Here is a 16,058-nt window from a genome sequence, read left to right as displayed (position 1 = left end):
AGTCACAGGATTTAACTTCAGGGGTAAATAACCGTAACATAATGCGATACGGCGTTACATCATTTGACGTTAGATTGGAAGAGACAAACAGGTCAGAATCACGAAGCAGCAGAGATGACACGTTTGGGTTGTTTACCTGTGTCAGCGGAACAAACACGGTGGCATGTGTGGTTAGTCACAACAGAGCACAAGGCCAAATGTCAGAGGATGTATACAAAGCAGAGCTGGACCCCGTAACATGTATTTACGGTTTACTGAGTTTTTGTTTGGCGGGATTAAACGTGTAGTACGTATTTATCTTAAGTTTTTCATCAGTCAAGAGCCGGTTTGCGAAGCGTTTATTCCCCGTTTCCATCAAAGCGCTTGAGTGGCATGTCTAGGTGTTGGTTAGCTTCAGGAGCAGCTTTTATCGTGACATCGCTGCTCCTGTAGAGGGCGCCGTGCACAGCCTGTTTCCGGAGAGAGGGCCACTATTTTGTCATCGCTGTTTAAACTTGAATAATACCATAATTTTAACACAAAAGCAAAAGGCTGCATCCTCTATCTTTAAACAATTGAAAAGCATAATAAACCTTTTCTGTATAACTGTTGAAGCATATTTGAATAAGAAAATGTCAAAATGTCATATTTGGTGTTTCCACATGGCGCTACTTTAAAATGTGAGGTAATGTAACAGTTTATGTCATCAAAACACACAATTGTCACATTTTTCTGGCAGTGCAGACATTAATTTAACAAATAAAGGTGTTCTCATTTCATCTGTCAAATTATAACTATTTTTGTATTTAATTTTTGGAGTAAATTGGATGAGAATGGGCCACACTGTAGTCGCATAATGACTTCTACATCATGTGTGTGTATAGCACAGTTGCCGTCCCTGTCCAACAAGGAAGAAAATATATAAACTTGTACTTATTATCTTATTTTGAAGTACAGTATTGGTGTTTTTGGACACGGCGTCTCAGCTAAAGCCTTGGACAGATGTATTTGGTCTTGGTCTTCCTTTCTGACCATCTGAATGTCAGGGACGCACCAGAAATAGCACAGATATGGCCAACTTAAAGGTTAAAGTTTTGTAACGGAGCGTAGGCCGAGGCGGAGTCCGTCTCATTAGCTCCGGTGACCACAGAACGCCGACGTTACTCACCGTTTAATGTCACGGTTTGAACTGGAGCTCCACAGAGTCCGTGTTTCCTGACCTACTTCGGCGTCACATCAAAACAATCCCTCGAAGCATGAAAATTACTCAAACTGACTGAGGTCGAAGGTCGTCAGAGGCAACGTGAACTCCCAGTGACATAGTGCAATGCTGCTACGGCCCGTGCTACATTTGTCACATTTACAACTGCTGCTGCTACTACTACAAATACTACAAATACTTCTGCTATTACTGTTACATACACAGTGATGCTCATGAGGACCTTTGCTATGGCAACATAAAATAATGTATGCACTCAAAACCATCCTGATTTGGTGTGGATTTGGTTGGAATTGCCACAACCGAATTAACAAAAGCTAGCTTGCATGACGTTGTAATGAGCATGTAGTACAAGAAAGTACATCATGCATCCACCCTCACTGTGTGAAAGAGACGTTTCACAGGTCTTTCCTTCTGCTGCTGTCAAACACTGTTAGCCCCAAATATGTGTCATTCAGCATCATAATCATGTGCAAAACTGACTTAATCATGTGCAATACTGTCATAATCATGTGCAAAACTGTCATATTCATGTGCAATACTGACTTAATCATGTGCAATACTGTCATAATCATGTGCGATACTGTTATATTCATGTGCAATACTATCATACGCATGTGCAATAATGTCATATGCATGTGCAATACTGTCATAACCATGTGCAATACTGTCATAATCATGTGCAATACTGTCATACTCATGTGCAATAATGTCATATTCATGTGCAATACTGTCATAATCATGTGCAATATTGTCATAATCATGTGCGATACTGTTATATTCATGTACAATACTATCATACGCATGTGCAATAATGTCATATTCATGTGCAATACTGTCAAAACCATGTGCAATAATGTCATACTCATGTGCAATACTGTCATAATCATGTGCAATTCTGCCATACTCATGTGCAATACTGTCATTTTCATGTGCAATACTGTCATAGTCATGTGCAATACTGTCATATTCATGTGCAATACTGGCATAATCATGTGCGGTACTGTTATATTCATGTGCAATATTGTCATACTCATGTGCAATACTGTCATAATCATGTGCAATACTGTCATACTCATGTGCAATACTGTCATTTTCATGTGCAATACTGTCATACTCATGTGCAATACTGTCATTTTCATGTGCAATACTGGCATAGTCATGTGCGGTACTGTTATATTCATGTGCAATACTGTTATATTCATGTGCAATACTGTCATACTCATGTGCAATACTGTCATAATCATGTGCAATACTGTCATTTTCATGTGCAATACTGGCATAGTCATTTACGGTACTGTTATATCCATGTGCAATATTCTCATACTCATGTGCAATACTGTCATAATCATGTGCAATATTGTCATACTCATGTGCAATACTGTCATATTCATGTGCAATACTGTCATAATCATGTGCAATACTGTCATACTCATGTGCAATACTGTCATTTTCATGTGCAATACTGGCATAGTCATGTGCGGTACTGTTATATTCATGTGCAATACTGTTATATCCATGTGCAATACTGTCATACTCATGTGCAATACTGTCATAATCATGTGCAATACTGTCATTTTCATGTGCAATACTGGCATAGTCATGTACGGTACTGTTATATTCATGTGCAATACTGTCATAATCATGTGCGATACTGTCATATTCATGTGCAATACTGTCATACTCATGTGCAATACTGTCATATTCATGTGCAATACTGTCATAATCATGTGCAATATTGTCATAATCATGTGCGATACTGTTATATTCATGTGCAATACTATCATACGCATGTGCAATAATGTCATATTCATGTGCAATACTGTCATAACCATGTGCAATAATGTCATACTCATGTGCAATACTGTCATAATCATGTGCAATTCTGCCGTACTCATGTGCAATACTGTCATTTTCATGTGCAATACTGTCATAGTCATGTGCAATACTGTCATAATCATGTGCGGTACTGTTATATTCATGTGCAATATTGTCATACTCATGTGCAATACTGTCATAATCATGTGCAATACTGTCATACTCATGTGCAATACTGTCATCTTCATGTGCAATACTGGCATAGTCATGTGCGGTACTGTTATATTCATGTGCACTACTGTTATATTCATGTGCAATACTGTCATACTCATGTGCAATACTGTCATAATCATGTGCAATACTGTCATTTTCATGTGCAATACTGGCATAGTCATGTACGGTACTGTTATATTCATGTGCAATACTGTCATAATCATGTGCGATACTGTCATATTCATGTGCAATACTGTCATACTCATGTGCAATACTGTCATATTAATGTGCAATACTGTCATAATCATGTGCAATAGTGTCATAATCATGTGCGATACTGTTATATTCATGTGCAATACTATCATACGCATGTGCAATAATGTCATATTCATGTGCAATACTGTCATAACCATGTGCAATAATGTCATATTCATGTGCAATACTGGCATAACCATGTGCAATTCTGCCATACTCATGTGCAATACTGTCATTTTCATGTGCAATACTGTCATAGCCATGTGCAATACTGTCATAATCATGTGCGGTACTGTTATATTCATGTGCAATACTGTTATATTCATGTGCAATATTGTCATACTCATGTGCAATACTGTCATAATCATGTGCAATACTGTCATACTCATGTGCAATACTGTCATTTTCATGTGCAATACTGGCATAGTCATGTGCGGTACTGTTATATTCATGTGCAATACTGTTATATTCATGTGCAATACTGTCATACTCATGTGCAATACTGTCATAATCATGTGCAATACTGTCATTTTCATGTGCAATACTGGCATAGTCATGTACGGTACTGTTATATTCATGTGCAATACTGTCATAATCGTGTGCGATACTGTCATATTCATGTGCAATACTGTCATACTCATGTGCAATACTGTCATATTCATGTGCAATACTGTCATAATCATGTGCAATATTGTCATAATCATGTGCGATACTGTTATATTCATGTACAATACTATCATACGCATGTGCAATAATGTCATATTCATGTGCAATACTGTCATAACCATGTGCAATAATGTCATACTCATGTGCAATACTGTCATAATCATGTGCAATTCTGCCATACTCATGTGCAATACTGTCATGTTCATGTGCAATACTGTAATAGTCATGTGCAATACTGTCATAATCATGTGGGGTACTGTTATATTCATGTGCAATACTGTCATAATCATGTGCAATACTGTCATACTCATGTGCAATACTGTCATTTTCATGTGCAATACTGGCATAGTCATGTGCGGTACTGTTATATTCATGTGCAATACTGTTATATTCATGTGCAATACTGTCATACTCATGTGCAATACTGTCATAATCATGTGCAATACTGTCATTTTCATGTGCAATACTGGCATAGTCATGTACGGTACTGTTATATTCATGTGCAATATTGTCATACTCATGTGCAATACTGTCATAATCATGTGCAATATTGTCATACTCATGTGCAATACTGTCATAATCATGTGCAATATTGTCATAATCATGTGCGGTACTGTTATATGCATGTGCAATATTGTCATACTCATGTGCAATACTGTCATAATCATGTGCAAAACTGTCATATTCATGTGCAATACTGTCATACTCATTGCAATACTGTCATATTCATGTGCAATACTGTCATAATCATGTGCAATACTGTCATATTCATGTGCAATACTGTCATAATCATGTGCAATACTGGCATAGTCATGTGCAGTACTGTTATATTCATGTGCAATATTGTCATACTCATGTGCAATACTGTCATATTCATGTGCAATATTGTCATATTCATGTGCAATACTGTCATAGTCATGTGAAATACTGTCATATTCATGTGCAATACTGTCATGTTCATGTGCAATACTGTCATAGTCATGTGAAATACTGTCATATTCATGTGCAATACTGTCATGTTCATGTGCAATACTGTTTTTTCAATATTCCCAGTCCATATAACAGCTGTAAATAAGAGTGTCACTAATGTTATTATTATATAGTATAAGAGCTTTTCTATAAGAGTGTTTTTTTATACTTTTTTTAAAAGTTATCTTTTATTCTGTAATTCTTCACTTCTGTAGCTACTTTGTGTTGCAACCCTGTAATTTCCCCTTTGTGGGACAAATAAAGGCTTATCTTATCTTATCTTATCTTAAACTACATATGGTCTGTGAACACGTTAATAAGCTTGGTGGACTGATCAAAGGTCAGTGAAATCAATGTGGGTTTAGAGTTTCTGATTGCTTTATGGATTGGCTCATTGACACAGCGCTGGACTAATGGAGACACATCATAACCATCATAGCACCCGCCACATCACATTCAGCTGATGCTTATGGATTATCGTTAAACGAGACGTCCTGGGACCCTTTTGTGGAAGTCAATGTGAAAGTCTCAACTTCTGCCCACTCTGGACATCTATTTAAAACGCCGGACAAGCAAAAACTGACCCACTGACTCCAGCCACGAGGGATTAGTTTAAACGAGTTTCAGTTTCACTCCAGGAAGTTGTAGTAGTATTAGTATTTGTAGGTGTAGAAATATGTTGTAATTGTAGTTAGTTGTATTAGTAGAAATAATAGTTGTAGTAGCAGTAGTTAGTTGTTGTAGTAGTAATAGCTGTTGTAGTTGTAGTTGTAGTTATTGTTGTTAATAACTAGGTATAGTGGTAGTTTCAGTAGTTGTAGTACTAGCTTGCAGTTGCAGCAGGATGTATGGCTTGATACAGTTGCTATACTGATTTACTGATATAGTTTAAAGCGTCAAGAAATACAAATAAAAATGTAATGTTAAAGTACAAAAAAACTGGTATCTTTTCTTCAAATAAAATATAAAATTTAAAAAACTGCTTTCTTAAATTAACGTTATTTAATAGAACTTAACTTTGTCTTGTTTGTCTGGATAATGACTAATATAAGAAGAGGTACTAACTAAAGTACCGGTACCTGAAAAACACAGAAAGGTACAGAACCCAATAGAAAATGTGACAAAATACATGTGTTGAAACTGTTGACATGTTTACAAAACTACAACAAAACCCCATAAATGCAATACATGCTAATGCTAACTCTCATCAAACATATTGCAGATACTTCTACTCGTACTGCCACTATACAATACTGTCATAACTGTGCAAAGACTCTTGTTGGAAACTGTCACAATGATTGTTGAACAAGTTCCTAAAATCCATAAAAAGCCGCAGGACACTGGAGGAGAAGGAGGAGGAGGCTGGTCCATCCATAAACGGCCCGCAGCGGAACATCGTGTCTCTGCAGCAGCAGACCTCACCCTCCATCTGTGCCAGGGCCTCCTCTCTCCATGGGCACAAACTGTAATCTATGACCCGGTCTCACTCAGCGGATCCCAGCTGGGCGAAGTCGAACTGGACCCTCCACGCAGACCGTCCATCCTCATCCAGTCTGCGGCGCAGTTCGGACCACACCCTTCTCCTGCTGTGGGCTGTTTCTGCTGCTGGTGCTTCCACCGCTCGCGTTTAACGGTCACATCGTATGCAAAGTGGCATTTATTTGAGACTTTAACCACGTTCTGACGTAATTTTACCATTTAAAACATACCTGGGCTTGTATTGAGCTCTAGTATCTATGCTTGTTTAATAAGTCCTCTCCCAGTGAGACTCAGGAAACATGCAGTTGTAAATGTCTCATGTTTGTGACACCATAGGCAGAGATGCTGTATCGTGCACTGTTCTTGAGTCCATAAATCATCGCTAGTCTCCTTCTGAGCATTTCTGCCGGTGTAGATTTAATTCTCAGATCCTGACTGACAGAACGTAATGTAAGTAAAGGCCAATAATGATACAGTGGAATCCCTCATCTGCCCAGGATTGAGCTAATGTAGAAAAAGGATCATCTGGACAATGTTTTAAAAATCAAGACGTTTTGACTTCCATCTAAAAGTAATTGTCAATCTGAGGAGCTGGTCTAGAGACGTTATACTGCTCTGAGCTGAATTAGCCCTGCCCTCAGCTGCCTTTGTTTACCTGTTAGACTTGTTTAATCCTTTTGTAATCTGACACAGACTTTTATCTGATGCTTTTAAACCCTCCTGATTAGCATTTGATTGTCTTGTTTTCTCACTTGACCAAGGTGATAGAACACTGCTTAACAGATTAACAAATTCAACCTTAAGTCACCATTTCTGTTCAAAGAGGGATTCGCTTTTTTCACAAAATGGCCTCCTTCACACCTTTAAAAACATCTCTTCTCCGGGCTTAAAATGTCAATTCAAACGAGTGGTTTGTGGTTTGAAGATTCAATCGTCAGTAACAATCCAGGTGTCAAATGTTCAGTGTTAATACAAGTATAGGATAGAAAACTCCAGATGGATTTCAATGTCATTTTGTCAAGATAAAGCTTTTGTCACTTGTAAACTAAGAAGAAAAGTCCAAACCTTTACTTAAGAACTGTTACATCAAGGTACTGCATCCGATGCTCTGTTCAAGTACTACCCACTTCAGCCCTCTGTTCCTCTCTCTTTCTTGCCATTCCCTCTCTCTTCCTCTCCTCCCTCTCTCTCCCCCTCTCCTGCCTCTCTCCCTCTTCTCCCTCATCACTCACAGACATCGCTCCATCTCGGGGCCATAACTGCACGAGAAACCGCTGGACCCATTTCCACAACGGCCCGTTCCCATCTCGCTCGCCCGTCTTTATCTTCATCCAGGGAAAGAGTCGATCGTCCACTCAGCCGCCCGGCCACATTTTTACAGACCGCTCTCGTCTCCCATTCCCCCTGATCCATGGCTCCTCCGCCTCAGTGAAGAGAGGTCATCATCGCACGGGGCGGTCACTTATGTGGGCTGAATGAGGCCACGGTCAAGCTAATGAATATACTTTAGGGAATTGGGTAAAATATGACCTAATATGGATGTCATAGTATCTTCATTGTGATAAAAAGGATTTGATTTGGGTTTAGTGGATTGGATATTGGGGGGAATCAAGCGTGGCATGGGCTAAAAGTGGACTGCAACCAAATCTGTCATGTCACTGGAAACAAATAAAAGTGTTTATTCTGTACTATGTCGATTGTGATGGCTGCTTCCTGGAGAATACCGTATTTTAGTATAAGTCGCACAAGCCAAAAATGCATAATAGAGAAGAAAAACACATTTAAGTCGCACTGGAGTATGACATGCAGTTGTAAGTGTGATAATAACAAATAATGTCACATAAAAGTCGCTCCAGAGTATAAGTATATACGTCTAAATATAAGTATAAGTTGCACCCCGGCCAAAACTATGAAATAAGGTGCCGCTTCTAGTCCGAAATATACAGTACATTACCATTTGATAAAATGTGTCTAACTATGATTAATAATTCAAAAACATTTCTCATTCACCATCTCTAGATCCTAATAACCATTAGACAAAGCATTTGGCGATGAATAAATCAAATAACTGATATGCTTATAGATAAAAAAAATTGATTTTTATAATGATGTGATAGTTATTATTTTTAAATGACAAATGTCCAACATCCACTGTCCTTAGACCCACCTCTTTGACAAGGAAAAACTACAAGGAGGTCAGTCAATCAGTTTAGAAACAGAAACAGAATCAGAATCAGATCCGGGAAAGGTGTATTACCATCGTCCATGAACAGAATTCACAAACATAGGGTTACTTGCTTTGGTGAGTTCCGTACAGTAAACTAAAACAGTCCCAACACAAATCTGCAGCTGTATTTTCATCCTTACATTATCAAACAACAAAATCCTACATACAATTTCATATTCCACTCGACTGAATAAAATCAAGAATTGTACAATAGATGTGGACGATGCCGCGTTGGACACATTTTGTTGAATTCTTGTGCCATAAGTCGTGGTTTTTGAACAGTACGAGCTCGAGTCCAAGTCTGAGCTTTGCATCTTTCACCATTTGCATCATATTCCGAGCTCCTTAAGCCCAATTGCATATGTAAATCCCCACTCCACATTATCGGTGCCAGCAGCCCGCTACGGCACCGCCACTAACATCAACATATGTTTCCTCCTCACTTTTCCATTTAGTGCACTCTTTGTAGGATGAAATGTTACTTGTGATTCAAAAACATATTGAAATAAATATCTAAAGTTAGCCATGGTTGTTTAAGTCCTGCTTTAACCTTCAGAAATAGAAGAAGGCATTTCCTTTACATTCAGCACATCCAGTTACAGTAAGCACACGATTAATGCAAGTGCAGATTTTTCTTTTTATACATTTCAAGCATAATGCGACTGGGATTACCATCTAAAGGCGCTTTGTCCACGTGGGCAGAGCGCGCAGCAAAAAAGCGCTGTCCTTCTGTTCCGATGTGTCCACGCACCCACGGCAAATGTATATCTGTGTTTTTATTCCTCTCACCCAGAGGCACGCGCAGCCCACACCCCGCTCTCCGCAGCCATAAGCGGCCTTACGTAAGCGCGCTAACTGTCGGCGCGGAGGCAGGGACGGTCGGCGCGGGGATATTAGCCACCGTGGAAAGCTGGAGGAGGGAAATACCCGGCGCTATGACTCCTCGGCGCCGATGGCTCCCGCGAAAGAGGTTTCGGGTGCTGCCCACGATCTGGCTGCACGGAGGAGGAGGTGCGGGGAGGCAGGGGGTGATGGTGTGGGAACAGGGAACACATGTAAATGCAAGGATGTGTACTTTGTTTTAAGATTTGAGTGTTAGTCGTCGTAACAGTTCGCAGTCAACGCCCCTGGACATTAGCGTTGCGGTTGATGAGTCAATTTGTCAGTCAACGGGGTCTTAGTGAACTCATTTTTGATAGCTGACATAGTTAAACATAGTTATTGGCATTATGGAGGATGTATATGTACTACAGCAGGAAGGTGAAGACAAGCAGCGAGTATTTGTTTACTGACTTTGTATAAATGCTGCCGATAAACGAGTATTGAACCAGGAAGTGGAGCTAGGGTCAATAATGTTAAATACATTTGTTGTAGCCTTGATATTTCAAAGACTCACGCTCAAGCTATTCAAGTTCTTCAGTTAAATCAGAACTTTCAAGTTGAATGCTTTTTCTTTGCGCTTTAGCTCTGTAGCATCTCCTATCATCGTGTACTCGAAAGGAATGAAGAGATATATCTTTGAAGAGGGAAAGACTAGAAAATAGTTTGTTGTACACAAGGGCCTGTTGCAAATGTGTACTTACTGTAACACTATTACATCGTAAACAAATACACTACTGAATTCCAGCTAATTCAGTGGACTGTACTGGAATCTGTATAAAAAGGTCAGTAAGCCATGATGGTGGTATGCGGTCACATCACACAGCTCTGTCCATCTCCAGGGAGTGTGTGTGTGTGTGTGTGTGTGTGAGTGTGAGTAAAAGGGGGTGAGGGGAATCAGAGAAGAGATAGATGGACAAAGGTTTGGAGCCGAAAGAGGAGACGAGACGTGTTCCCTCCCTTTGGCTGTGGTCCGGATGAGGCCAGGATAGAGATGTCAGGCCACATCCTGTCTTCAAGATCAGGCGGGGAGGGAGAGAAAGAAAGGAGAGGGAGAAGGCCAGAAGGAGGGCGGGAGTGGAGGAAAGGAGAGTTGGAACAAAAGGAGGGAGAGACGTAGGGAAGAAAGGGAATTCCAGAAGGAGGGAATGGAAGGAAGAAACATGCAAACTCCACAGAGACAGAGGTGGAGACGGAGAAGGGATGAAGGGAGGGATGGAAGTGAAGAGGGTGAGGTGGAGATAGGGATCGAATGAGGGAGTGAGAGTGGGAGGGAGGTATGGATGGGAGACAGGGACGAATGGAGAGAGAAAGAGCGAGAGTGAAAGTGTCAGAGGGAAGGAGACAAAGAGGAGGAAGAGAGAATATAGGGAAGGATATGGTAAGAAGCGAAGTGTGGAGAAGAAGAGGGATGGAATGAGGGAGTGAGAGACGGAGGGACGTATGGATTGGAGAGAGGGACGGATGGCGAAAGAAAAAGCAAGAGTGAAAGCGAAGGTGTCAGAGGGAAGGAGACAAAGAGGAGGAAGAGAAAAAGTAGGGAAGGATTTGGTAAGAAGCGAAGGATGGAGAAGAAGAGGGATTGAATGAGGAAGTGAGAGACGGAGGGAGGTATGGATTGGTGAGAGGGACGTATGGCGAAAGAAAAAGCAAGAGTGAAAGCGAAGGCGTCAGAGGGAAGAAGGAGACAAAGAGGAGGAAGAGAAAAAGTAAGGAAGGATATGGTAAGAAGCGAAGGGTGGAGAAGTGGAGGGATCGAATGAGGGAGTGAGAGAGGAGTGAGAGACGGAGGGAGGTATGGATTGGAGAGAGGGACGGATGGAGAAAGAAAGACCAAGAATGAAAGCGAAGGCGTCAGAGGGAAGAAGGAGACAAAGAGGAGGAAGAGAAAAAGTAGGGAAAGATATGGTAAGAAGCGAAGGGTGGAGAAGTGGAGGGATCGAAATGGGTGAGTGAAGAATGGAAGGAGAGAAGTATGAAGGAAGGAGTGGCGAAGGGAAGACTTAAGCCTCAAACCTCTCTCTATCCCCTCTCGTCTTCTCCATTTCCTCCCACTCTCCCCCTTCCTGCTCCTGTAGCGTCCCCAAAGTGATCCGATGTCCCCGCTCGGCACTCCTCTCTTCCAGGACAGTCCCGCGGGCAGATCCGGTGCACTCGGATCGACGCTTTACTCGGCTGACCCCGGCAAGGACGCGCGTCTCAGTTCCATCGCACGAAACCCGACCTCTGGATGGATCTCCTCTTGTCTTCCTCTCGAAGCACTTTTCGGCGAGCCTCAGATCCGGTGTCACACAATTACCCTCACTCCTCGCAGATTACACGCATTTGGCCACACTCTGATAGGCGACCGACTTTTCTCTATCATTTGGCTCGGTCAGAGTAAATTCAAGGGCAGTGGCAGTTTGAGAGTCGGTGACAAACAACTGAAGAAGTTTGCGAGGCTTCAGAAATCAGATAAGATATGCGGGCGATTTCAATAAAGAACATAAAGGATTCAGAGGTGACACTTTATAATAACTGCACCTTAACGAAGCCTGAACAAAGACTTACCTCATTTTTACAATTTTGAAATGTTAAAAACAGAACTGGTTCATTTTAAACTCTTTGCAATAGTCCACATGTATCGCTCGCTTACCTAGTTCCCAGCATTCTGAATATTCATCGCAATGTCGAGTATGAATGCACTTCACAACTGTCTGTGGCCAGAACGAGTTTTGCCGTCATGGTGAAGCTAACAAACACTTTTCAGTATTCAGGTTTTGTAACTATTTATTTATTTTTGGGTCAGGAGTTGGGTATAATGGTGTGTTCATGGGGTCCCCGGGTGCTCGTCCAGAAGGAGAGGTCGGGGTTCTGACTTCTTTGCAATCATGTGCTTTTATCGTCGGGGAAAGTCTGGAGTCTGCGCTTTATAACAGCCTTAGAGCTAACCAGTAAAATGTGTTGTTGTCAGCCCAAAAGCTAACGTGAAATATCCTAAACGCTAGTGTCCGATCTTCCTTGTGCAAATCTGTTGTTCTTATGGACGACTGACAGAAAACCCCTAAATCTAGTAACGTTTAGTCAAATAGCTCAAATGATGAACATAAATTGACAAATCAGTCCATCTCCTGACAGCAGGTGGGGGCCGGTATGAAGTCGGGCAGCAGCTTTTGACCCGAGTTCTTTTCACGACTCGTGCAAGTGTTCATGGGTATTTTTCAACTGGTAACTTTATCCCAAACTGAACTTTCAAAAGCAATATTTTTACCTTTCAATGCTTTTTGCTGGATGCATTTTGCACTGTGACTTCCACTTTCCAAATACATCTAGCAAACCCTTTTAGTCCAATGCATTTAACCAACGAGAATGTAAGAGCTCATACCAACACAGGTAAAGAAAGGTGGGAGAATAGAATGATTAAAAATATATAATATTGTAATTTTAGAGATATGTTCCATTACAAACTGAACTGGATAATTTACAATCACATTAACAGAAACTCCAAATTAGCGTAAAAAGTGATATTTTTTTTACTTTGTGGTAACTTTTATAGTCCAGAACTTCAACCATGACAGTCACATGTATGATTTAGCTCATTTCTGATTGCAAAAATATTGTCCCACTATTGGGATGGATAAAAAAAGCTTGTAATCTATGTTGATATGGCCCACCGCTAAGTCAAATCTAGATAATCAAGGACAATCAGTTTCCTAGAGGTAATGGCAGCATTAAGCAAATGAGTAATCAAACTGACAAAGACCAACAGGTATTCAACCTCAGACTCTTTTCCAAACAAAATAAACAATCGCTGAACAAACGAAACAGACGATTTACTCACCGATAAGTTCTGCGTCCTTTTTGCTCTCCTCCACGCTCGGCAAACAGTTTTCCAGGTAAACCCCATTGTGATAGCAGCCGTCCACGGGGTTGAGCTGAGGAGGAGGGTCCCAACACAAACAAGGCGTCTGCATTATCCCGCACGGCCTGCTGGAGGTGCTAGAGGCCAGGCAGTCTTCGAGCCACTGGCACAGCATCTGACAGGCGGCCATGCTCGGGTTTCTTTTCCCGACGACCAAATATTCGGTCTTAAAATCTCCATTGCCGTCCAAATCGGCGAGCCCCGTTCTGACCGGTCCCTTTCTCATTTGCAAAAACTGCTTTCCGGCCTCGAGGAAAGCCACTGGCGCCGACGAATCGCACAGCTTGACCACTTCGTCGAAACCCTCCATGCCCAAGTAGGTTCGAGTAGTCTCCAGAAACGAATCGTACTGAAACGTGCGGAGCTGCGAGGGTGTGCAGTCCTCCATCGGTTTGGTGACTTTGAGGAAAACAGTGTAGCGTCTTGGGTCGGGATTCTGCAGTGTCCAAGAGCAAGGCACGCTGGGAAATGTTGCCGATGATCTGAAGAAACCGAAAAAGCGGTTTTGAACCAACATGGAGCAGGAGTCCGATTCGGGGCCCGAAGGAGAACCATTGCAATAGTTTTTGGACAACAAAAACGGGGCGAGGTAGAAAATAAGAGACGGAAGATGGAAGCCGGGTATCCCGAGCGCCAAGTCGGTCATGGTTTGTACAAAGATGCTTCGCAGATTGGATTTGGAAGGACTGATCTAAGGTTTGACCGGGCCAAGAGAGGGAGAGGAGGGTAGGAGCGAGGGAGGAGGATAATGTTCTCAGAGATCCAGGAACCGGCCCATGGCTTAGTCCACTCAGAGATTCTTGCGAAGAACCTGAGGGGGGAAAAAAAGATGCATGTATTAGTACAGTAACTCATTCAAACACTGGCTTCAATGTCGATTCAGTGCATGCAATAACAGACAAGGACACAGCGATTCTAAGATTCCATATTTACACTAGAAGAGGCCTTGAGTGGTGTATGTTTTGAGCCATTTACTAATCGTTTTAACATGTTCAAAGAGAATGCTTTATGGCGTATTGTCTAAAAGGTGGAAAAAACAACTTGAGACCACCAAAATAGCGTGACATGTTTGTTGTCAGACCTGCAAGCCTTGTATTGTGAGAAAACCCACCGTGCGCAGCTTCTACTACTGCTGATGCTACGTTACTGCCACGATAACCACTTCTACAACTGCAGTCTGTATGCTTTTGTTGGCGAAAACACGTCTTCATCGAGGGAGGCCGAAGAGTACGATTGTAGACTGTATTTTTCTCAAGGCTCGGTTGCCGCTCGAGATCCTTGCAATTTGACAAAAACGCCAATAGTGTTCCTTTGATTTGGACTGAGAACCAATCAGCAAAGCCCGATCACAGCGGCATCAGATCGTCTTCATATGTTGCTGGTTTTTCCTGATCTTTTGGCTCTCGTTCCTTGTTCTTCCTGATCTTTTGGGCTCGAGACCCTCGCAATTGAACAAAAACGCCAATAATATTCCTTCGATTTTGACTGAGAACCAATCAGCATCAGATCGTCTTCATATCAGAGACGAACGAGTTTTTTAGAAGATGGAGAACATTTCTATCAAACCTTTTTAGCAAACAACAAAAACATAATCATCTGTGTTTTGTTTGAATCATTTCTGTGACATAACGCTACTGTGCGTCATACATTTACGCACAAACTATGAATCATTCTGTTTCTTTAAATTGTCATTATATCGGCAACGTTTACCCGAAATAGCTCATATCCACCATTTGAGATACTGTATGTCCTAAGTGCGCACAGTTTTTCCTCTATTTGACGTTGTAGTACGCAACAGGAACTAGACACAACTTAAAAAATCTGCCCCGCAGTTTAATCAGGTGCTCCGGCTTTGGATTGGAAACTTCTTGAACACTTGTGGTAATTTGGTTCGGTAACATTTTAATCAAGCAATAAAATGAAATGACTCATCTTTGCACATCTGAGTTCCAATGACTCGGAGCACAAAGAGTGATAAGAAGTGACTGAAGTATTGTGGAGCGCTGGTGCAGTTAAGCTCGTCTCTATTACACAGGTTCACGCCGGTCCGGTCCAGAGAAGCAGCTGCTTTTTCCTCGCACGCCGGCTCCAATCTCTCATCTGCAGCTCATTCATTTCTCCAATTAAGACTTCATTAATCACAAAATGAAGCGCACGGAATATTCCATTACATCAGTTTACACGGCGATGCGATGCGGACCGCCACGCCACAATCAATAAGTCACTTTGTTTGGGGATGGATTTATTTAAAATTACATAGACAAATGGAACTGTCTGGCAGGATTTTTGTTTGGATTTTGTTTGAATTTTGTAGGAATAATTTGACTCATTAATATCGTTTTTGACTCATTTGGACTGTATTTTTGAGTTCAACATGTTTTAACTCTCAAGAGGCTTAAATAAATCAAATTAAAATCACTATTAAAGAATTACTTTTATATTTTTTTAAGTGA

General features: G+C 41.3%; 1 protein-coding gene across 1 annotated transcript in view; it reads right to left on the bottom strand.

Moving 5' to 3' along the window:
* Positions 1 to 14,414, bottom strand: part of adgrb1a (adhesion G protein-coupled receptor B1a) — a 191,346-nt gene extending 176,932 nt beyond the window's left edge. Inside the window, exon 1 of the mRNA XM_072461112.1 lies at positions 13,525 to 14,414. Coding sequence (XP_072317213.1) covers positions 13,525 to 14,251 — 727 coding nt within the window. The 5' untranslated portion in view covers positions 14,252 to 14,414. The remainder of the gene's footprint in view (positions 1 to 13,524) is intronic.
* Between the last annotated feature and the right edge of the window lie 1,644 nt (positions 14,415 to 16,058).

Source organism: Eucyclogobius newberryi, unplaced genomic scaffold, assembly GCF_026437365.1.
Source record: "Eucyclogobius newberryi isolate DKJ021-1_F unplaced genomic scaffold, fEucNew1.0.hap1 SCAF_3, whole genome shotgun sequence".
Taxonomy (NCBI): domain Eukaryota; kingdom Metazoa; phylum Chordata; class Actinopteri; order Gobiiformes; family Gobiidae; genus Eucyclogobius; species Eucyclogobius newberryi.
This window is presented reverse-complemented; position numbering and strand designations above follow the sequence as displayed.